Source organism: Aquarana catesbeiana, unplaced genomic scaffold, assembly GCF_042186555.1.
Source record: "Aquarana catesbeiana isolate 2022-GZ unplaced genomic scaffold, ASM4218655v1 unanchor236, whole genome shotgun sequence".
Classification (NCBI taxonomy): domain Eukaryota; kingdom Metazoa; phylum Chordata; class Amphibia; order Anura; family Ranidae; genus Aquarana; species Aquarana catesbeiana.
Window position 1 is genome coordinate 1,739,782 of NW_027362664.1, and position 24,557 is coordinate 1,764,338.

Consider the following 24,557-nt stretch of genomic DNA (forward strand, 5'->3'; position numbering starts at 1 on the left):
TAGCCAGCAGGCAGCCTCACACATGTTCTCTGCATCCCTGTGGTGTGAACCAGCCCTAAGTCCATAGCCATGCTCAGTGTCACAAGCAATATACAATATATTGGCCTAAGTATTGGGACGTCTGCCTTGAAACGCACATGAACTTTAATGGCATCCCAGTCTTAATCCGTAAGGTTCAATATTGAGTTGGCCCACCCTTTGCAGCTACATCTTCAACTCTTCTGGGAAGGCTGTCCACAAGGTTTAGGAGTGTGTCTATGGGAATGTTTGACCATTCTTCCAAGTGCATTTGTGAGGTCAGGCACTGATGTTGGATGAGAAGGCCTGGCTTACAGTCTCCACTCTAATTCATCCCCAAGGTGTTCTGTTGTGTTGAGGTCAGGACTCTGTCCAGGCCAGTCAAGTTCCCCCACCCCAAACTCACTCATCCATGTCTTTATGGACCTTGCTTTGTGCACTGGTCCAAATCATTTGGAGAAGGGGCGATTATGGTGTGGGGTTGTTTTTCAGGGGTTGGGCTTGGCCCCTTAGTTCCAGTGAAGGGAACTCTTAAGGCATCATCATACCAAGACATTTTGGACAATTTCATGTTCCCAACTTTGTGGGAAGAGTTTGGGGATGGCCCCTTCCTACTCCAACATGACTGCACACCAGTGCACAAAGCAAGGTCCATAAAGACATGGATGAGCGAGTTTAGGGTGGAGGAACTTGACTGGTCTGCACAGAGTCCTGACCTCAACCCGATAGAACACCTTTTGGCTGAATTAGAGTAGAGACTGCGAGTCAGGCCTTCTCATCCAACATCAGTGCCTGACCTCACAAATGCCCTTCTGGAAGAATGGTCAAACATTGCCAAAGACACACTAAACCTTGTGGACAGGCTTCCCAGAAGCTGTTCTAGCTGCAAAGGGTGGGCCAAATCAATTTTTAACCCTACGGACTAAGACTGGGCTGCCATCAAAGGTCAAGTGTGTGTAAAGGCAGGTGTCCCAATACTTTTAGCTAGATAGTGTATCTGGCAAGATTTACAATGGTGGTGGAACCCTCCTACACATAAATACTACATTTAGACATAGTTTTAGGACCTGGGAGATGAGACAACTTCTCTACATGAAGCGACATGTTTGGGATTTGAACCCAGATGCTCAAGGATGCTAAGCAGAAGTTCTAACCTCTTAGCCACAGAGCTGCCACGTGTGAGAACCTCCTACACATAAATACTGTACTTCTTTGGACAGGTGATGGAATTACATTATACAAGAGTTATTCTCCTTGATTTATTCTGTGATATTTGGTGGTTCTTTGTGGGTGAGTGTAGAATAGTGATATAAGCCTCAAATTTTTGGCAATTACATTTTGATTTCTGATGTTGGTACACATATCACATTTGGGCTCAAATTATGATTATTTGGAAATAATAAAAAGCACAAAAAATTGTGACTCATTTTAAATTTGCATCAGCAATGGTATTGTTTGTGCTTTGTAAAGACACCTGTGTTAGTTTGGGTAAAGATTGTTGTGAGATGGAGAGTAACAAGTGAAAGTGACAGAGAAAAATATATTTTAACAAAACATTCCACATTCTAGTATTCTTAAAAACAAAATAGAAGCAGCAACATTTATTTTAGAGAAAGATACATTTCATTTCAACATTAAAAGTATTTATTTATTGTACCATTAGAATCAATGGCTGAAACTTGCATTGGACTATAATAGTGCAGATTTTCATTCTCAAAAACGCATTTAAGCCAAGCGCTAATTTTGGTATTTACTATAGCGCCTGGTAAAAAAAAGACACTGGAGCTAAAATGAGAGCTATTTGCAGGTCTAAGCAGTCAGTTGTGTTGGCACCTTGCAGACCTACGTGCACTCACAGGCCACTCGCAGACCTACGTGCACTCGCAATACACAAGTATACAGTACACAATACACAAGTACTAACGATCCACACACACTTCTCAGTACTCACACTACACAAGTACTATGACCCCTGTTATAACCTCCTGTTTTAAACTCTGATTTTAACTCACCACTTAGACCAATTCCACTAACTCTGGTTTTAACTCACCACTTAGACCAATTCCACTAACTCTGGTTTTAACTCACCACTTAGACCAATTCCACTAACTCTGGTTTTAACTCACCACTTAGACCAGTTCCACTAACTCTGGTTTTAACTCACCACTTAGACCAGTTCCACTTGGACAGAGTTCCAACAGACTCACAAATGAGCAGGCTCACTATGAGTTCTACACAAGGTTATATAGGCCTCAAGCACCTGTGAGCAATTAACCACTCCCCTTAATTAGTAGTCTGAAGGAAGCAAAGAAAAAAAAAAAAAAGCTGTTTAAAAAGTGACAGAAAAAGGTGATTGAAAAGCTACAAGGAAAAGCTCCAAAAATGCAACCCAGCAATTAAAAAGCAAGACTTGTTCACTCTCCACTCAAGGTCCCCCCCTCTGGTTTTAACTCATCACTTAGACCAGTTCCACTTGGACAGAGTTCCAACAGACTCACAAATGAGCAGCATTCATCCAGCTGTTACAATTTCTGGCTGTAATTTAACACAGTGATTTCCTATGATTATCGGCTCCATCTAGTGGCCATAATCGGGTATTCTTCCTGAAATACCTCAATTAGTGCAATACCGCATTATGGTCATTAGATGGAATCAAGGAGATCAGTGTATGAAATAAAATATGGCCAATATTCATCATGACTGGGTGAATGCCGGTCATAACCGTTCAACTATTTTTTTTTTAAATAGACCTCTAAGTGTTTGTGAAATCTTACACCCCAAAATGTAATCAGCCAATGAAAGATAATGACTCCATTTTTATTTTTTTACTGCTATCAATGGCCAACACGGTACAACACTTCATCCATGTCTTTGGTGATCTCTGGTCTCCTTATGAACTGTTTCTTACATGATGAAGATCAGCCATGGAGTATATCTGAGGTGTATATCAGGGTGTGCTTCTTCCCCACATGAGAGCTGTGATGTCCAGCAACGTTCATATAGAAGACATTTCCCGCACTCAAGGCACTAATACACCTCAATGGTTGTGTGGGACCCCTGATGTACAGGAAGACAGGACTTCAGTGAGGAACAATTCCCTCACTCAGGACAGGAATTTGGCTTCTCCCCTGTGTGAGATCTCTGATGTGTGTAAAGATTGACCAACTGTGAAAAACATTTCCTGCACTCAGGACAGGAATACAGCTTCTCCCCCTGTGTGAGATCTCTGATGTGTGGAAAGATGGGACTTCTGTGAAAAACATTTCCCGCACTCAGGACAGGAATACGGCTTCTCCCCCGTGTGAGATCTCTGATGTGTGTAAAGACTAAACTTCACTGAAAAACATTTCCCGCACTCAGGACAGCAATACGGCTTCTCCCCTGTGTGAGATTTCCGATGTGTGTTAAGATGCGACTTCTGTGAAAAACATTTCCCGCACTCAGGACAGGAATATGGCCTCTCTCCTGTGTGAGATCTCTGATGTGTGTAAAGACAGGACTTTAGTGAAAAACATTTTCCGCACTCAGGACAGGAATACGGCTTTTCCCCCGTGTGATATCTTTGATGTGTGTAAAGTTTGGACTTCACTGAAAAACATTTCCCGCACTCAGGACAAGAATACGGCTTCTCCCCCGTGTGAGATCTCTGATGTGTGGAAAGATCGAATTTCCTTGAAAAACATTTCCTGCACTCAGCACAGGAATATGGCTTCTCCCCCGTGTGAGATCTCTGATGTTTGTTAAGATCGGACTTCACTGAAAAACATTTCCCACACTCAGGACAGGAATACGGCTTCTCCCCCGTGTGAGATTTCTGATGTCTGTAAAGATGGGACTTATCTGAAAAACATTTCCTGCACTCAGGACAGGAATACAGCTTCTCCCCTGTGTGAGATTTCTGATGTCTGTAAAGATAGGACTTATCTGAAAAACATTTCCTGCACTCAGGACAGGAATAAGGCTTCTCCCCTGTGTGAGATCTCTGATGTATGGAAAGATGGGACTTCTGTGAAAAACATTTCCTGCACTCAGGACAGGAATACGGCTTCTCCCCCGTGTGAGATCTTATATGTACAATAAGATTGGATTTAGAATGGAAACACTTCCCGCACTCAGTACAGGAAAAGCTCTTCTCTGTTGGAAGGACGGCACCGTCCCTCACAGTCTGAGGTTCCTCAGGATAAGAGGAATACGATGGTCCATCTACACTGTGTGGTGCCGGATGGACATTTGAGGTAGTCGGGTTTTCTCCTGGACTATACTGTGTGATGTCCTCATCTTCTACTTTACAGTCTGGAGACAAAGTGAGACAATCCTCTGAGGTTTTCCTCATCTCCCGTCCATCTACTAAAATAGAGATAAAAAGATTATTACTAGACATGAGCAGATTGGTTCCCCTAAACCAGGACTCCGCCCACATCAGGCAGCTTTGTCTCTGAGGATCTTACAATTCCACCCTCAAGGTAACTAGTAAATGGGTCCTCTGTAGGGCGGCAACTAATGATTATTTTTAGAATTGATTAGTTGGACGATTATTGTTTCGATTAATCGACTAATTGGATAAAAACATCAAAAATAGGTTGATGTATAATTGATTAATATTCTTGAATATCTATATAGAGCGGTAAATATAAATATCCAGATATATAGTTGGATATTTAATCCACTCTGAGAATAACAGACAGATAGATGTATTATTAGAGGGAGAATCTGCTACATATCAGAATCAGAGATCAACATTATTAAAATGTAAAAAAGATGTAAAACGCTGTTTTGCAGATGATCAGACAGGAGTGTAATATAATATGATGGATGACAGACTCCCTTGTCATAGACAGGTAGGTGGGTACAAGCTCCCTGCACCTGATGTCACTTATGCTGGCCGAACACAAACTCATTTTTCTTTCAAAAGAACATTCATCCAATTTTCTAACCATTAGTGGGTCAAATCAGCGTTCATTTTCCACCACAGTGACGGGAAAATTCAAAGGAGCAGAACAGAAAACTTTTCTCCATCGAACAAATTTTCAAATAGTGTATGTGGTTTGTGGTCAGAAGTTACACTCATTTTATAATTTTATGTTAAAAGCAAGCGGAATTTTCGAACTACACTCGTCTATTCATCGAATGTACAAATAATTTTCATACAAATATTTGCGCGAATATTCTCGTCCAAACATCGATCCGTGTATGGCCAGCATAGGACATTTAGAAGCAGCATGATTTTGTTTAATCATCTGTTATGATAGGGTTAAAAAAATAGTCCTTTATAGTACAAAAACAGCAGATAATCACTACTATAAGGGATTCATTTATAATATGAAATATATATCTTATATAATAATATATATCATATTTATATCATATATATAATAATAAATATACCCAGAAGTAGTATTAATGGGGATTTTACCTGGGAGTCACACATGAAGATATATGGAGGTTAGAAGGGGAGGGGGGGACTTTTATATTAAAGTAGTACTGAAAGCTGAGACTTTTTTCCATGGATATAATAATTTTATATATAATACACAATACTAGTAAACTTTTACTTTATGTAATATTAATGCCTTCTATCACCTCCAGTCTGTCAGCCTCCACCTTCTCTGGGGTCAGATGCTGATCTTCCCTGCACAGAGACCTTAAAGTCATTGCAAATGGTGGATTTTTTTTAAAACAAACTTGTCATACTTACCTCTAGGGATGCACAGACATTTCTGCGGCCGAAAAAAAAAATGCAGAAAATTGTGTTTTCAGCACATTGCCGAAAGGAAAATATTGCAGATAATGGAGCGGAACGTCCCGCCTCCTGTGATAGACGGCACACTGATCCAATGGTGGGACATTGAATCGCCGCTTTAATCCGGGCACTGGCAGGATGCATGACATGCACTGATGAGGCTGAATGATGGGCACTGGTGAGTCTGAATAACGGGCACTGGTGAGGCTGAATGACAGGCACTGGTGAAGCTGCATTGATCTCCTGCATCATGTCTGCAGTCTCTGGCCATCTCCTGTATCATGTTCGCAGTCTCTGACCATATCCTGTACTATGTCTGCAGTCTCTGACCATCTCCTGTATCATGTCTGCAGTCTCTGACCATCTCCTTTATCATGTCTGCAGTATCTGACCATCTCCTTTATCATGTCTGCAGTATCTGACCATCTCCTGTATCATGTTATAGACTGAGGACATGATACAAGAGATGGTCAGAGACTGCAGACATGATACAAGAGATGGTTAGAGACTGGGGACATGATACAAGAGATGGTTAGAGACTGAGGACATGATACAAGAGATGGTTAGAGACTGCAGACATGATACAAGAGATGGTTAGAGACAGGGACATGATAAGAGATAGTCAGAGACTGCGAACATGATACAAGAGATGGTTAGAAACTGGGGACATGATACAAGAGATGGTTAGAGACTGAGGACATGATACAAGAGATGGTCAGAGACTGCAGACTTGATACAAGAGATGGTTAGAGACTGGGGACATGATACAAGAGATGGTTAGAGACTGAGGACATGATACAAGAGATGGTCAGAGACTGGGGACATGATACAAGAAATGGTTAGAGACTGGTGACATGATACAAGAGATGGTCAGAGACTGAGGACATGATACAAGAGATGGTTAGAGACAGGGACATAATAAGAGATGGTCAGAGACTGCAGACATGATACAAGAGATGGTTAGAGACTGGGGACATGATACAAGAGATGGTTAGAGACTGAGGACATGATACAAGAGATGGTTAGAGACTGCAGACATGATACAAGAGATGGTTAGAGACAGGGACATGATAAGAGATTGTCAGAGACTGTGGACATGATACAAGAGATGGTTAGAGACTGGGGACATGATACAAGAGATGGTTAGAGACTGAGGACATGATACAAGAGATGGTCAGAGACTGCGGACATGATACAAGAGATGGTTAGAGACTGGGGACATGATACAAGAGATGGATAGAGACTGTGGACATGATACAAGAGATGGTATGATGGTATGATTCTCTTCTTCTGGACCCCCCCCCCCGGAATTCTGGCTCCTCCTGCCTTTAGAGTACTCCTATAGGAAGCCACAAAGTATAGTATAGAGTTCTCCTATAGGAAGCCACAAAGTATAGTATAGAGTTCTCCTATAGGGAGGTGCAAAGTATAGTATAGAGTTCCCCTATAGGAAGACACAAAGTATAGTATAGAGTTCCCCTATAGGAAGCCACAAAGTATAGTATAGAGTTCCCCTATAGGAAATTACAAAAAAAAACTTCTGCCTTTAGAATCACTTGCTTCCTTCTCTTCCCCAGGACTACATGTCCCATGAGGCATTGCTCCTCGCACATTCAAGTTCTCAGGCATTTACTGACATGTATGGATGGTGTACTGAGCTGTATTTTCTGTATGTGGGCCAATTAATCGACTGACCAACTAATCGATTATGAAAATAGTTGACAACTATATTCATAATCGATTAGTTGTTTCAGCCTTACATCTCTGAATCTCCTACCAGTTCATTTCTTTATTCATGGACCTTAGTCAGAGATTAAGGAAACAACGAGAACTGTCTTTTATAGGAGTGACAGTGATGAGGGGATTATAGGACAAGTGTCCCCACTCCCTTTGTCACTCATTGCCCAACACAAGAAGTCCTGCACTTCCTTATTTAGTGCATGATTTAGTCATGAATAACAGCGGGGCTGAGTCCCACCAGAGGTCAGAGAGTGAAGATGGGGGAGAACAACCAAGATGAAGACTGGACTGATCCTGAAGACCACCATCATCATTGGGTTATTGACTCCTCCCTTATTATCACTTTCTGTTTAAGATTCCAAAGTTTGAGGATGTTATCACATTATTATCAACAAGTAAAATTATGTGCTCCAATCAAATCATCAGATATAAAATGTCCAGCTGGTAGGAAATGGTTGTAAAAGAAATCAGGACTATGTAATGTACAACTTATTATATAAGATACAACAGTTAGGATTTTATAGTATCAGAATAATGTAATGTACAACATAGAGTATATAGTGCAGGGGTCAGGAGTATATAGAGTATATAGTGCAGGGGTCAGGAGTATGTAATGTAGAATAAAAATTATATAGTGTAAGGGTCGGTGTGTAAAGGGGAGAGAGCAGAAGTCAGGACAATGTAATGGACAACATATTGTATAAGATACAACAGATAGGACTATATAGTATCAGAATGATGTAATGTACAACATAGAGTATATAGTGCAGTATGTAATGTACAATATAAATTATACAGTGTAAGGGTCAGGACTCATAATATTGGTATTCAGTAATCAGTGGAAGATTAAATGTTTACATGAGACAAGTTGCAGAGGTCCCACACCGCTGCCTCCCATCTCCTGAGACTGCACTCAGTGACTTGGGTCTGAGACTATACAGACATATCCCTCCACCCGGCACAGCCAGCAGACAACAGAGCAAGTAATCCTGGGAGAATTGTTCTGTCAGACATCTTGCCATAACCGGGTATGGGGCAGAAGACCCAAAACACATACCCCAGGTGCCTAGATCTAGTAACACCTATGGTGAAAATGAACATTTTGCTGCCAGCTGAACCCCAGAATCTCCATAAATCCAGTCTAGATACATAAATTGTGTCTGCAGCACAGAGAAGGAAGATTATCGGAGAGAAATACAGGAATACAGGACGGGGAACACAGCTCAGGAAAGTGACCAGGGGATTACAGGCTGATATCACCCGCCCTACTCTGGACCAATCAGTGAGCAGTATGGGTGGAGGAATGTATTTAGTGTTAATGACCCACCTGTACTGATCTCAGTAGGAGTGTCCTCCTCTATAAATGTCCCCGTTATTCCATCCTCCTCCATAGACTGCTGATCATCCCTCACATGCCTGTCTTCTTCTTCTGCTTTAACTTCAAATTCTATATCGATTGGATCTCCACTCTAAATCAAGAAAAGGAGAGAGACTATCATCTGTAAGATATAAGCTTTAACATTGTGACATCACATATAAAATCCACACTCTATAAGTGTGTTCTATATCCTTCGTCCTACCAACCTTGTAACAGTGAGGGATGGTGTGACCTTCTTGTGTGGAATCCCGGGAATACAGAGGATGGAAACATCTCTCTGGTGGGTTCCTGGTATTAGGAAGCTCCATAACATCCTTGTGTCCTTCTTATAACTCCTCCATCACTCCATACTCCTCATCCTCCTCTTTATACTCTTCTTTAACATCAATATTATCATCCCCAAGGTTTCCACTCTGAATATATAATAAAACATTAATTGTAACAAACATGCTGTGTATAAATCAGAACTACCAATAATTGTCAATCATCTACCTGATGATGATGAGGGATGGTGTGACCTTCCTGAGTGGAATCCCGGGAATACAGAGGACGGGGACATCTCTCTGGTGGGTTCCTGTAGCTGGATGACCCCACCATGGTGTCCTGGTACAGATCTTTGTGTTCTTTTAGAAACTCTGACTCCTCCATCACCCCATCCTCATCATCCTCCTCTTTTATCTCTTCTTTAACCTCAACTTTAGAATCTCTCAGGTTTCCACTCTGATTATGTAATAAAAATTACATCAATTGTAACAATGCAGATAATGTACAGATCCTAATGATACTATCAGTGATTGTTCCTCATCTACCTGATGATGGTGAGGGATGGTGTGACCTTCCTGTGTGGAATCCCGGGAATACAGAGGATGGGGACATCTCTCTGGTGGGTTCCTATTCCTGGATCCATCTGTAGGAAACACACACACTGACTGAATACATTGTTTCTATGTGTTTATCAGATGATGGGGGATCTAGGTGGAGCCTCCGTACTGCTCTCTCCTTTACAATAAAGTCTCCTCTTACCCGGTGATGTGAGGGGCGGCTGATTGTCCATCATGACGTCCTTGTAGAGATCCTTGTGTCCTTCTAAATACTCCCACTCCTCCATGGAGAAATAGACAGTGACATCCTGACACCTTATAGGAACCTGACACACACAATGATACAGTCACCATCCAGACACATCCCTTGTCTGTTACTGGATAATGTCCCAGAATTCCCAGCACCGCTCACCTCTCCTCCTCTCTGGTGACTTCTAGAATCTTCTTTGTATTTCTCTATTCTATCAGGGAGGGAGGTGGAGGCAATGTGATGGTCATATGATCTCCAGACTTCACAGGAGGAAAATTCTGGATCTGAACACAAATAGCAAAATCAAATGATATTCCCGGAATCCTCCTCGCCTTATCATTCAGCTTTCCATTTTATTAAAGCTCCACTTCCGGCTGAGGTATTATTTTCCCACACAGGACCCCCACACTATGCAGGTTAAAAGCTTATTGCAGGCATTCTGATGTCATTACATACAATGCAGAACCAACAGTCCCACTTTGTAAGTGAAGATGCCAAGGGTCCGCCCACATCCTAAGAGCATCACAAAAAAAAAAAAAAAAAATCAGATGGAGGGACATTGGGAGGAGGGGCTGTGAGATCAGTGTGATGTCATAGGACATATAGACTCTGGATGGAAGGACATTGGGAGGAGGAGCTGTGAGGTCAGTGTGATGTCATAGGTCATATAGACTCTGGATGGAGGGACATTGGGAGGAGGAGCTGTGAGGTCAGTGTGATGTCATAGGACATATAGGCTCTGGATGGAGGGGCATTGGGAGGAGGAGCTGTGAGGTCAGTGTGATGTCATAACACATATAGACTCTGGATGGAGGGACATTTGGATTTGGAGATTTGAGGGGTCCTCTATATGAGGCTCCCCTGGAAACAAATCATTGTTCCTGGGTGTGTCCTTCCTCTCCTAAACTGAAGAGTGAACTTTGACCTTTACCATACAGAAATCTGTCAGGAATCTGTGAAAGTAAGCTCTCATGTGATCAGGTGACGTGCGGAGGAACGGAGTGTAAATAGCAGACAATTTTCTCCAGAGCTCCTAATGGAGTCCTAATGGAGTCCTAATTTGCTGAGTGCTGGTGCCAAGTTTCCACCCCCCAGGATCACTGCAGGTGTGGAGAAAAGCTGTGTAAGAGGATATGGAGGAGAGATGAGGAGGAGATCCAGGAATCAGGATAAAGGTCAGGACAAGCAACAGACGAGCCCATCCAAGAGATGAAGCCGGGGTCACTACACAGAAAATCAATCCAAGGAAACAACAGGCAGGACGAGGAATAGCAAGAAGGAGCTCAGAGACAAATGAGAATATTGCTCAGCCAATGGGAGATTATCTCAGCATGACTTACATAATGAAGGAGATGAGGGGGAGGGGAGGAAGTCACTTATGGTGACCACAGAGACATGGAAATTCAGCTGGTTCAGCAGGGATCGGTCACATTTCCATCCATGTGTGGTCACTGCCGGATAAAAGTCACTCCATCAGCGGCTGCAGCCAATAGCTTCATCACTGATCTGTGTATTCTGAGAGCGGAGGAGCGCCCCCCATTGTCAGAATACAATAGTGCAGCGGGGAGGATTCCCCCATCCCCCTCCAATGTGTGGATGGGGGAATCACTTCAGTTTTTTCCTCTCATCCCGCTGGATGAACGATAAAACTGAACCATGTATGGCCAGCTTTGGAAGCAAAATATATTAATCATCAACTGATCCCCCATAAGGGGTTAATTTATGTATTACCTCCTCTGCTGCCAGTTCCTGCAGTGTCTTCTCGCTACGTCCTTCCGAATGGAACTTCCTGTCTGTATCTGACATCACTTCCTGTCTTTATTCCATAGAGACTTCCTGTCTGGGTAGAAGTGAGATCACCACCTTGTGGAGCTCAGAGGAACTGCAGCCCTGAGAAACGTCTCGTAGTGTGAACACGCAAAAAGATTCGGTGAGTGTATCCTATAATAGTGCCACATCCAAAATCTTTGAAAAAGAACTGAGTACCCCTAAACTGACTTTTTAGGCACTTATATATTGAGACATGTATAAACCAATATATATGAGTAGAAAAGAGTATATTTATTTAACCACTAGGCGTCCGCGCTATAGCCGAAAGACGGCTACAGCGCAGACTCCAATTGCCGAGAGGGCGTCCCTGGACGTCCTCCCTTTTACTTCCGCGTTGCGCACTCCCACGGGCACGCATCGGGGAAGTTTTGTGCTGGCCGTGTCCCTTGGACACAGCCAGTCACAGATCGCCGTAAACGGCCAATGACAGTGGCCGTTTACAGTGTGATCGCTCTGCCAATGAGAGAGGATCTCATATGTAAACATATGAGATCTTCTCTCATTTCCGGCTCTCCCTCCTCACTAGGGATGAGCCGAACACCCCCCGGTTCGGTTCGCACCAGAACCCGCGAACGGACCGAAAGTTCGCACGAACGTTAGAACCCCATTGACGTCTATGGGACTCGAACGTTCGAAATCAAAAGTGCTCATTTTAAAGGCTAATTTGCATGGTATTGTCCTAAAAAGGGTTTGGGGACCCGGGTCCTACCCCAGGGGACATGTATCAATGCAAAAAAAACTTTTAAAAACGTCCGTTTTTTCGGGAGCAGTGATTTTAATGATGCTTAAAGTAAAAAAAAAAAAGTGAAATATTCCTTTAAATATCGTACCTGGGGGGTGTCTATAGTATGCCTGTAAAGTGACGCGTGTTTCCCATGTTTAGAACAGTCCCTGCACCAAATGTCATTTTTAAAGGAAAAAATCTCATTTAAAACTGCTTGTGGGTTTAATGTCATGTCGGGTCATGGCAATATGGATGAAAATCAGTGAGACAAACGGCATGGGTACCCCCCAGTCCATTACCAGGCCCTTTGGGTCTTGTATGGATATTAAGGGGAACCCCGCACCCAAATTAAAATAAGGAAAGGTGTGGGGCCACCAGGCCCTATATACTCTGAACAGCAGTATACAGGCGGTGCAAACAAGACAGGGACTGTAGGTTTGTTGTTAAGTAGAATCTGTTTGTAATTTTGAACATTTTTAACGTGTTTAGCTCCAGCCAAAAAATCTTTTCTAAGCTTTTTGGAAAACATAGGGAAGGGTTATCACCCCTGTGACATTTGTTTTGCTGTCTTTCCTCCTCTTCAGAAGATTTCACCTCACTTTTTTGTCCCAATGAAAAATGTTTTTTGAAAATTTGGGTTTTTTTGTGGAACAAGGATTGGAAAGCATCAGTGGAAAGGAGAAATTGTTTTCCCATATTAACTCTTACAGGAAAGAATTTCCCTTCCTAGGGGTAGATTTCATCTCACTTCCTGTTGTCTCCTTCCGTTTGCAAGTAGGAGTCGTTTGTAAGTTAGATGTTTGAAAGTAGGGTCCTGCCCTATATACTCAGCAGAAATTTGGGCCTTAGGTGTTGCTGTGGCCACAACACTGTAAGCCCTCACAGGGCCCTGCTGTGAAATATTAGATCAAGAATTGTAATTACATGCCCCTGTTGAACAGGAGCTGAAAAATTAGGCCTTAGGCACTGGTGCTGGTGCCACAACACTGCAACCCCTCACAGACACTCTAGTTGGAACGCAGGAACGAGCCCTGCTGCAAAGTATTGCTTCAAAAATTGTAATTACACGCCCCTGTTAGACAGGGGCAGAAAAATTGGGCCTTAGGCACTGGTGCTGGTGCCACAACACTGCAACCCCTCACAGACACTCTAGTTGGAACGCAGGAACGAGCCCTGCTGCAAAGTATTGCATCAAAAATTGTAATTACACGCCCCTGTTAGACAGGGGCAGAAAAATTGGGCCTTAGGCACTGGTGCTGGTGCCACAACACTGCAACCCCTCACAGACACTCTAGTTGGAACGCAGGAACGAGCCCTGCTGCAAAGTATTGCATCAAAAATTGTAATTACACGCCCCTGTTAGACAGGGGCAGAAAAATTGGGCCTTAGGCACTGGTGCTGGTGCCACAACACTGCAACCCCTCACAGACACTCTAGTTGGAACGCAGGAACGAGCCCTGCTGCAAAGTATTGCATCAAAAATTGTAATTACACGCCCCTGTTAGACAGGGGCAGAAAAATTGGGCCTTAGGCACTGGTGCTGGTGCCACAACACTGCAACCCCTCACAGACACTCTAGTTGGAATGCAGGAACGAGCCCTGCTGCAAAGTATTACATCAAAAATTGTAATTACACGCCCCTGTTAAACAGGGGCTGAAAAATTGTGCCTTAGGCACTGGTGGTGGCGCCCAGAACCAAAAATGTTCTTACAAGCTATCAGCGTGATGATTGAGGAGGAAGAGGATAATTACTCAGGGATAGTCACTCAGCATCAGCATAGGCAGTCTTTGAAGGGATCTGAGATTTCAAAAAAAAATTATTCGGTTACATCAGCATCAGGTGCTTGGTAGCTGGTGGTGATCCAAGACTCATTCATTTTTATGAAGGTCAGCCGATCGACCGAGTCGGTGGACAGACGCACCCTGTGATCGGTTACCACGCCTCCAGCAGCACTGAATGTGCGTTCCGAAAGAACGCTGGATGCAGGACAGGCCAGTAGCTCAATTGCATACTGTGCAAGCTCTGGCCAGTGATCCATCCTCAAGACCCAGTAACCCAGAGGATTTTCGGTGGGAAAGGTGTCCAAGTCTGATCTTGCCCCTAGGTATTCCTGCACCATGTAAAACAGACGCTGGCGATGGTTGCTGGAACCGATCATACCTTGGGGCTGCGGACCAAAAAATTGTCTGAACGCATCGGTCAGACGGCCACCTTCTCCACCGCTCCTTCTTTGACTGACCGAAGCCTCAGCAACACGTTGTCCAGAAACAGGAGTTTGTAACCTCCCAGTCTCTGGGAACGCGTTGCACAGACTTTTCTGCAAGGCCTCCCGAAGATGTTTCATCCTCTGCTCCCTCTGCGATGGCAAGATAAGGTCCGCAACCTTACCCTTGTAACGTGGATCAAGGAGGGTTGCCAGCCAGTATTGGTCCTTCTCCTTGATACCACGAATACGAGGATCCTTACGCAGGCTTTGCAGGATCAGGGAGGCCATGCAGCGTAGGTTTGCTGAGGCATTCGGTCCGGAGTCCTCTGGGTCACTAAGAACGACATGGTCCGCAGCCACCTCCTCCCAGCCACGTACAAGTCCATGTGTTTCTTGGGACTGATCCCTTAAAGACTGCTGCTGATGCTGAGTGCCAGGCTCCACCTCCATACTGACACAATCTTCCTCCTCCTCCTCTTCCTCCTCGTCCTCTTCCTGTGTGATCGGCGGGCACGCAGGAACACTGTCTGGATAAAGGGGGCCTTGAGAGCTAAGGAAGTCCTCCTCTTCCTGCCTCTGTTCTGCCTCAAGTGCCCTGTCCATTATTCCACGCAGCGTGTGCTCCAACAGGTGGACAAGGGGGACAGTGTCACTGATGCATGCACTGTCACTGCTCACCATCCTCGTGGCCTCCTCGAATGGTGACAGGACAGTGCATGCATCCCTGATCATGGCCCACTGGCGTGGGGAAAAAAAACCAAGCTCCCCTGACCCTGTCCTGGTGCCATAGTCGCACAGGTACTCATTGATGGCCCTCTGCTGCGTGTGCAGCCGCTGCAGCATGGCCAACGTTGAGTTCCACCTGGTGGGCATGTCACAGATTAGGCGGTTCTTGGGCAGGTTAAACTCCTTTTGGAGGTCCGTCAGCCGAGCACTGGCATTATATGACCGGCGGAAATGCACACAGACTTTCCTGGCCTGCCTCAGGACATCCTGTAAGCCCGGGTACCTGCCCAAGAACCGCTGCACCACCAAGTTAAGGACGTGAGCCAAACAGGGCACATGGGTCATTTGTCCCTGTCGGAGGGCAGAGAGGAGGTTGGTGCCATTGTCGCAAACCACCATTCCTGCCTTAAGTTGGCGTGGCGTCAACCACCTCTGAACCTGCCCCTGCAGAGCTGACAAAACCTCTGCCCCAGTGTGGCTCCTGTCCCCCAAGCACACCAGCTCAAGCACCGCATGGCATCTTTTGGCCTGCGTACTTGCGTAGCCCCTTGAACGCCTACGGAGCACCGCTGGTTCCGAGGAAGAGGCCATGGAGGAAGAAGAAGAGGAGGGGGTGGAGGAGAGAGGTGTGTCACAATCAGCATTTTGGAGGCGTGGTGGCGGAACAACCTCCAACACTACTGCACCTTGTCCTGCATCCTTCCCAGCTGCCAGCAGAGTCACCCAATGCACCGTGAAACTTAGGTAACGTCCCTGTCCATGCCTGCTGGACCATGAGTCAGCGGTAATATGCACCTTACCGCTGACCGCCCTGTCCAGCGAGGCATGGACATTGCCTTCCACATGCCGGTAGAGAGCCGGAATCGCCTTCCGTGAGAAAAAGTGGCGTTTGGGTACCTGCCACTGAGGAACCGCACATTCCACAAACTCACGGAAGGGGGCAGAGTCTACCAACTGAAAAGGCAGCAGTTGAAGTGCTAGCAATTTTGCCAAGCTAGCATTCAACCGCTGGGCATGTGGATGGCTGGGAGCAAACTTCTTTCGGCGGTGCAGCAGCTGGGGCAGGGAAATTTGCCTGGTACAATCTGACGTCGGTGTACCAAAAGCAGATTGCCCACAAGTACTTGGCTGTGACACACCTAATTCTACACCTTCATTCCTCTCACTGCAGGTCTCAGAGAGGACTGAAGGTCTAGTGGGGTTGGAAATCTCAGCTGATGAGGAGCAAGGAGAGATCCTCTTTGTTCTTTGGTGTGGGTCTTTTAGATACGCTTGCCAACGAACTGCATGGCAGGTCAACATATGTCTGGTCAAGCATGTGGTACCCAAGCGGGAGATGTTTTGGCCACGCGAGATACGCTTGAGACATATGTTGCAAATAGCAGCGGTGCGATCTGATGCACTCGTCTCAAAAAAGGCCCACACCAAAGAACTTTTTGAATAACGCGCAGAGACTGCAGTGCCCTGCACATGTGGAGCTTTGGGGTGTGATGCAGTCAATGTGCTGCCCTTAGGCTGGCCCCTGGAGGGCATCCTGCCTCGTTGGTGATGTGCCGCCGCCTCCTCCTCCTCCTCCTCCTCCTCCTCTCTCCTATCAGGCACCCACGTTGAGTCAGTGACCTCATCATCCCCTCCCTCCTCATCACTGGAGCAAACCTGGCAGTATGCTGCAGCAGGGGGAGCATGACTGCCAGATTGCTGTCCTTCTTGGGCACCCCCTCTGTCCGTGCTCATGTTACTGCCTTCATCGAGCTCAGTATCGTCATCAGAGCCTTCCAAACGCTGGGCATCCTCCTGGAGCATGTACCCAACACTGTGGTCAAACAGTTCGAGGGAATCCTCATGAGGACATGGTGGAGCTAGGGAAGGAGTCACTGATGACATTGAGCTGAGGGAAGAGGCCGCTGCTTTGCCAGACAAAGCACCCTGGGCATGGGTGAGAGAGGATGAGGAGGATGAGGACGGCTTGGTCATCCACTCGACCAAGTCTTCCGCATGTTGCGGCTCAACACGGCCAGCTGCCGAAAAAAAGGCCAAGCGTGTCCCATGGCCACGTGCTGATGAGGATGCACCGTCTCCACGACCAGCACTAGACACAGAGCCTGCTTGCCCTCTCTTATTGGCTTGTGACTGTCTGCCTCTCCTTCTTGGCCTTCCAGACATACTAATGGCCTGAAGCTGCACTAAGCTGGGATAGAACACCTGTAATTTTCTTCAAGTAGCTTTATATACTGTAACCAGACAAGCCTGCCTGTCAGTAGGAAGATAACAGGAACGGATCTAGCTGAACACTGTGAGCAGGACGCACTGTACTAAATGTAAATAGTCTAGCTGCCTGACCGTGGTACTAATAGGATCAAATAGAACACCTGTAATTTTCTTCAGGTAGCTTTATATACTGTAACCAGACAAGCCTGCCTGTCAGTAGGAAGATAACAGGAACGGATCTAGCTGAACACTGTGAGCAGGACGCACTGTACTAAATGTAAATAGTCTAGCTGCCTGACCGTGGTACTAATAGGATCAAATAGAACACCTGTAATTTTCTTCAAGTAGCTTTATATACTGTAACCAGACAAGCCTGCCTGTCAGTAGGAAGATAACAGGAACGGATCTAGCTGAACACTGTGAGCAGGACGCACTGTACTAAATGTAAATAGTCTAGCTGCCTGACCGTGGTACTAATAGGATCAAATAGAACACCTGTAATTTTCTTCAGGTAGCTTTATATACTGTAACCAGACAAGCCTGCCTGTCAGTAGGAAGATAACAGGAACGGATCTAGCTGTACACTGTGAGCAGGACGCACTGTTCTAAATGTAAATAGTCTAGCTGCCTGACCGTGGTACTAATAGGATCAAATAGAACACCTGTAATTTTCTTCAGGTAGCTTTATATACTGTAACCAGACAAGCCTGCCTGTCAGTAGGAAGATAACAGGAACGGATCTAGCTGAACACTGTGAGCAGGACGCACTGTACTAAATGTAAATAGTCTAGCTGCCTGACCGTGGTACTAATAGGATCAAATAGAACACCTGTAATTTTCTTCAGGTAGCTTTATATACTGTAACCAGACAAGCCTGCCTGTCAGTAGGAATTTAACAGGAACGGATCTAGCTGAACACTGTGAGCAGGACGCACTGCACTAAATGTAAATAGTCTAGAAGATAACAGGAACGGATCTAGCTGAACACTGTGAGCAGGACGCACTGCACTAAATGTAAATAGTCTAGAAGATAACAGGAACGGATCTAGCTGAACACTGTGAGCAGGACGCACTGCATTAAATGTAAATAGTCTAGATAGAAGATAACAGGAACGGATCTAGCTAAACTGAATACAGTGTATATATATATATGCAACACCTGGGATGCATATATATACACAATACACTGTAAGTGCAGCTAACTGACTGACTGTTCTGCCTAATCTATCTAACTCAAATCAAATGACACTGTCTCTCTCTCTCTCTATCTCTCAGCACACCGGAACACACACTACACAGGGCCGCCGTGCAGGCGGCCTTATATAGTGTGGGGTGTGTACTAAATCCCCTGAGCCATAATTGGCCAAAGCCACCCTGGCTTTGGCCAATTACAGCTCTCTCTACTGACGGCGCTGTGATTGGCCAAGCATGCGGGTCATAGTGCATGCTTGGCCAATCATCAGCCAGCAATGCACTGCGATGCCGCAGTGAATTATGGGCCGTGACGCGCCACACGAATTTAGCGCGAACGGCCCATAACGTTCGCAATTCGGCGAACGATCGAACAGCCGATGTTCGAGTCGAACATGGGTTCGACTCGAACACGAAGCTCATCCCTACTCCTCACACAGAGACAGCGTGTGAGGAGGGAGAGCGAACCGCTGCGGCGGCAAGTAAACAGAAAAAAAAAAACGAAAAAAAAGTGTCAGCACAGTTATCTGTCCCTGCGGTCTGCCCCTGCCATCTGTCCCTGCTATCTGTCCCTGCCATCTGTCCCTGCCATCTGCCCTGCCATCTGTCCTGCCATCTGCCCCTGCCATCTGCTCCTGCCATCTGCCCCTGCCATCTGCCCCTGCCATCTGTCCTGCCATCTGTCCCTGCTGTCATGTCCCTGCCATCTGTCCCCACTGCCATCTGTCCCCAGTGCCATGTATAAGTGCCATCTGTCATCAGTGCCACATAGTGCCATCTGTCATCAGTGTCACGTGTCATCAGTGCCACGTATCAGTGCCATCTGTCATCAGTGTCATGAGTGCCACGTATCAGTGCCAGCTGTCATCAGTGCCACGTATTAGTGCCATCTGTCATCAGTGCCACGTATTAGTGCCATCTGTCATCAGTGCCACGTATTAGTGCCATCTTTCATCAGTGCCAGGTGTCATCAGTGCCACATATTAGTGCCATCTGTCATCAGTGCCATTTGTCATCAGCGCCACGTGTCATCAGTGACACATATTAGTGCCATCTGTCATCAGTGTCACGTGTCATCAGTGCCACGTATTAGTGCCATCTGTCAGTGCCATGTATTAGTGCCATCTGTCATCAGTGCCACGTATTAGTGCCATCTGTCATCAGTGCCACATCATTGTCAGTGCCACGTATCAGTGCCATCTGTCATCAGTGCCACATCAGTGCCACATATCAGTGCCATTTGTCATCAGTGCCACGTCAGTGTCACATGTCATTGTCCTGGTTCTCCAGGGCCTTCAAAAGTGTAATAGGTAGTCAACAAATTAGATGTGTAATTTATGCTCCTAGAACACGTGATGGCGCTCCCTGCATGTTGGGCCTCTCTATGCGGCCAGGCTGTGAAAAAGTCCCACACATGTGGTATCGTAATACTCAGGAGTAGGGATGAGCTTCGAGTTCGAGTCAAACTCATGTTCGACTCGAACATTGGCTGTTCGCAAGTTCGCCGTACAGCGAACAATTTGGGGTGTTCGTGGCAAATTCGAATGCCGCAGAACACCCTTTAAAAGTCTATGGGAGAAATCAAAAGTGCTAATTTTAAAGGCTTATATGCAAGTTATTGTCATAAAAAGTGTTTGGGGACCCGGGTCCTGCCCCAGGGGACATGTATCAATGCAAAAAAAAGTTTTAAAATCGGCCGTTTTTTCAGGAGCAGTGATTTTAATAATGCTTAAAGTCAAACAATAAAAGTGTAATATCCCTTTAAATTTCGTACCTGGGGGGTGTCTATAGTATGCCTGTAAAGGGGCGCATGTTTCCCGTGTTTAGAACAGTCTGACAGCAAAATGACATTTCGAAGGAAAAATTCCATTTAAAACTACCCGCTGCTTTTGCATTGCCGACAATACACATAGAAGTTCATTGATAAAAACGGCATGGGAATTCCCCACAGGGAAACCCCGAACCAAAATTAAAAAATAAATGACGTGGGAGTCCCCCTAAATTCCATACCAGGCCCTTCAGGTCTGGTATGGATATTAAGGGGAACCCCGGCCAAAATTTTTTAAAAAAAATTTTGTGGGGTTCCTCCTAAATTCCATACCAGACCCATCAGGTCTGGTATGGATTTTAAGGGGAACCCCGCGCCAAAAAAAAAAAAAACGGCGTGGGGTCCCCCCGAAAATCCATACCAGACCCTTATCCGAGCACGCAACCTGGCAGGCCGCAGGAAAAGAGGGGGGGACGAGAGTGCGCCCTCCCCCCTCCTGAACCATACCAGGCCACATGCCCTCAACATTGGGAGGGTGCTTTGGGGTAGCCCCCCAAAACACCTTGTCCCCATGTTGATGAGGACAAGGGCCTCATCCCCACAACCCTGGTGGTTGTGGGGGTCTGCGGGCAGGGGTCTTATCAGAATCTGGAAGCCCCCTTTAACAAGGGAACCCCCAGATCCCGGCCCCCCCCCCCTGTGTGAAATGGTAAGGGGGTACTTACCCTACCATTTCACTAAAAAAACTGTCAAAAATGTTAAAAATGACAAGAGACAGTTTTTGGCAATTCCTTTATTTAAATGCTTCTTCTTTCTTCTATCTTCCTTCATCTTCTTCTGGTTCTTCTGGCTCTTCTGGTTCTTCCTCCGGCGTTCTCGTCCAGCATCTCCTCCATGGCGTCTTCTATCTTCTTCTCCTCGGGCCGCTCCGCACTCATGGCATGGGGGGAGGCTCCCGCTCTTTTCTTCATCTTCTTCTTCATCCTCTTCTCTTGAAGACCCCCACAACCACCGGCCAGGGTTGTGGGGATGAGGCCCTTGTCCTCATCAACATGGGGACAAGGTGTTTTGGGGGGCTACCCCAAAGCACCCTCCCAATGTTGAGGGCATGTGGCCTGGTACGGTTCAGGAGGGGGGAGGGCGCACTCTCATCCCTCCCTCTTTTCCTGCAGCCTGCCAGGTTGCGTGCTCGGATAAGGGTCTGGTATGGATTTTTGGGGGGACCCCACGCCGTTTTTTTTTTTTTTTTTTGGCGCGGGGTTCCCCTTAAAATCCATACCAGACCTGAAGGGCCTGGTATGGAATTTAGGGGGACTCCCACGTCATTTTTTTTTTACATTTTGGTTCGGGGTTTCCCTGTGGGGAATTCCCATGCCGTTTTTATCAATGAACTTCTATGTGTATTGTCGGCAATGCAATAGCCGCGGGTAGTTTTAAATGGAATTTTTCCTTCGAAATGTCATTTTGCTGTCAGACTGTTCTAAACACGGGAAACATGCGCCCCTTTACAGGCATACTATAGACACCCCCCAGGTACGAAATTTAAAGGGATATTACACTTTTATTGTTTGACTTTAAGCATTATTAAAATCACTGCTCCTGAAAAAACGGCCGTTTTTAAAACTTTTTTTTGCATTGATCCATGTCCCCTGGGGCAGGACCCAGGTCCCCAAACACTTTTTATGACAATAACTTGCATATAAGCCTTTAAAATGAGCACTTTTGTTTATTCATGTTCGTGTCCCATAGACTTTAACGGTGTTCGCGTGTTCGAGCGAACTTTTTTCCTGTTCGTATGTTCTGGTGCGAACCGAACAGGGGGGTGTTCGGCTCATCCCTACTCAGGATGATTAGCAGAATGTATTTTGGGGTGTCATTTGTGGTATATACATGCCATGTGAGAGAAATAACCTATTACAATGACAATTTTGTGGAGGGAAATCTTCATTTTGCAAAGAATTTTGGGAAAAAATTACAACATCAAAAACCTCACCATGCATCTTACTGAATACCTTGGAATGTCAACTTTCAAAAAAGGGGTCATTTGGGGGGTATTTGTACTTTCCTGACTTGTTCGGGTTGCAAGAAATGACATAGGCCACCAGTACATCAGGTGTGATCAATTCATTATGATTTGCACCATAACTTGTAGACTCTCTAATTTTCACAAAGACCAAATAATATCCACAAATTTGGGTTATTTTTACCAAAGATATGTAGCATTATAAATTGTGGCCAAAATTTATGAAGAAAAATTACTAATTTGCAAAATTTTATCACAGAAACAAAGAAAAATGCGTTTTTTTTCAAAATTTTTGGTCTTTTTTCATTTATAGCGCAAAAAATAAAAAACCCAGAGGTGATCAAATACCACCAAAATAAAGCTCTATTTGTATGAAAAAAAGGACAAAAAATTCATTTGGGTACAGTATTGTATGACTGAGTAATTGTCATTCAAAGTGTGAGAACGCTGAAAGCTGAAAATTGGTCTGGTCACGAGGGGGGTTTAAGTGCCCAGTTGTCAAGTGGTTAACAAAGTATATTGAAAACATTGCATCTAAACAAAGACTTGGATTGTATACAAAACTGTGTCCTTCACCTCGGGTGAACAGTATTGGATGCTTCACTATGATTATGGTGTTTCTGGACATAGTTTTGTATACAATCCATGTCTTTGTTTAGATCCAATGTTTTCAATATACTTTGTTAAATAAATATACTCTTTTCTACTTATATATATTGGTTTATACATGTCTCAATATATAAGTGCCTAAAAAGTCAGTTTAGAGGTATTCAGTTCTTTTCGTAGTGTGAACACGGCCTTGTGCTGTGTGTGTATGTACTGTTTATCCTTCCTCTTTCTCTCCTCCCTGAGTGTGTATGAAGAGGAGGAGCTCTGAGTGTGTATGAAGAGGCGGAGCTCCTGAGTGTGTATGAAGAGTCAGAGCTCCTGAGTGTGTATGAAGAGGTGGAGCTCTGAGTGTGTATGAAGAGGTGGAGCCATGAGTGTGTATGAAGAGGCGGAGCCCTGAGTGTGTATGAAGAGGCGGAGCTCCTGAGTGTGTATGAAGAGTCGGAGCTCCTGAGTGTGTATGAAGAGGCGGAGCTCTGAGTGTGTATGAAGAGGCGGAGCTCTGAGTGTGTATGAAGAGGTGGAGCTCCTGAGTGTGTATGAAGAGGCGGAGCTCTGAGTGTGTATGAAGAGGCGGAGCTCTGAGTGTGTATGAAGAGGCGGAGCTCTGAGTGTGTATGAAAAGGCGGAGCTCCTGAGTGTGTATGAAGAGACGGAGCTCCTGAGTGTGTGTGAAGAGGCGGAGCTCCTGAGTGTGTATGAAGAGGCGGAGCTCCTGAGTGTGTATGAAGAGGCGGAGCTCCTGAGTTTGTATGAAGAGGCGGAGCTCCTGAGTGTGTGTGAAGAGGCAGAGCCCAAAGTGTGTATGAAGAGGCGGAGCTCTGAGTGTGTATGAAGAGGCGGAGCTCCGAGTGTGTATGAAGAGGCGGAGCTCCGAGTGTGTATGAAGAGGCAGAGCTCCGAGTGTGTATGAAGAGGCAGAGCTCCGAGTGTGTATGAAGAGGCGGAGCTCTGAATGTGTATGAAGAGGCGGAGCTCCTAAGTGTGTATGAAGAGGCGGAGCTCTGAGTGTGTATAGAGGGGCGGAGCTCTGAGTGTGTATGAAGAGGCGGAGTTCTAAATGTGTATGAAGAGGCGGAGCTCCTGAGTGTATGAAGAGGCAGAACTCTGAGTGTGTATGAAGAGGCGGAGCTCTGAGTGTGTATGAAGAGGCAGAGCTCTCGAGTGTTTATGAAGAGGCGGAGCTCTGAGTGTGTATGAAGAGGCGGAGCTCTGAATGTGTATGAAGAGGCAGAGCTCTGAGTGTGTATGAAGAGGCAGAGCCCTGAGTGTGTATGAAGAGGTGGAGCCCTGAGTGTGTATGAAGAGGTAGAGCCCTGAGTGT

The 24,557-nt window shown here is 45.5% G+C and overlaps 2 protein-coding genes across 3 annotated transcripts in view; one reads left to right on the plus strand and one right to left on the minus strand.

Moving 5' to 3' along the window:
* LOC141121985 (uncharacterized) overlaps positions 1 to 24,557 on the plus strand; it is a 641,331-nt gene that overhangs the window by 357,523 nt on the left and 259,251 nt on the right.
* LOC141121977 (uncharacterized) lies at positions 870 to 11,749 on the minus strand. 2 transcript variants are annotated; one of them, XM_073611762.1, is made up of 4 exons: positions 11,679 to 11,749; positions 9,083 to 9,289; positions 8,826 to 8,967; positions 870 to 4,365 (listed from the first exon to the last, which is right to left on the minus strand). In XM_073611762.1, exons 2-4 carry the CDS (start codon positions 9,182 to 9,184, stop codon positions 3,206 to 3,208), a joined length of 1,404 nt encoding a protein of 467 aa, XP_073467863.1. In that variant the 5' UTR covers positions 9,185 to 9,289; positions 11,679 to 11,749; the 3' UTR covers positions 870 to 3,205. The 2 variants fall into 2 exon arrangements, with proteins under 2 accessions (XP_073467863.1, XP_073467862.1); XM_073611761.1 differs by lacking the exon at positions 11,679 to 11,749 and adding an exon at positions 9,369 to 9,500.

Coding starts and splice junctions, on each gene's coding strand:
- LOC141121977 (XM_073611762.1), bottom strand. CDS start 9,184: ATGGAGCTTCCTAATACCAGGAACCCACCAGAGAGATGTTTCCATCCT. Junction 8,968..9,082: donor CCATCCCTCACTGTTACAAG/GTTGGTAGGACG, acceptor TTCTTGATTTAG/AGTGGAGATCCAATCGATAT. Junction 4,366..8,825: donor TCCTACTGAGATCAGTACAG/GTGGGTCATTAA, acceptor TCTCTATTTTAG/TAGATGGACGGGAGATGAGG.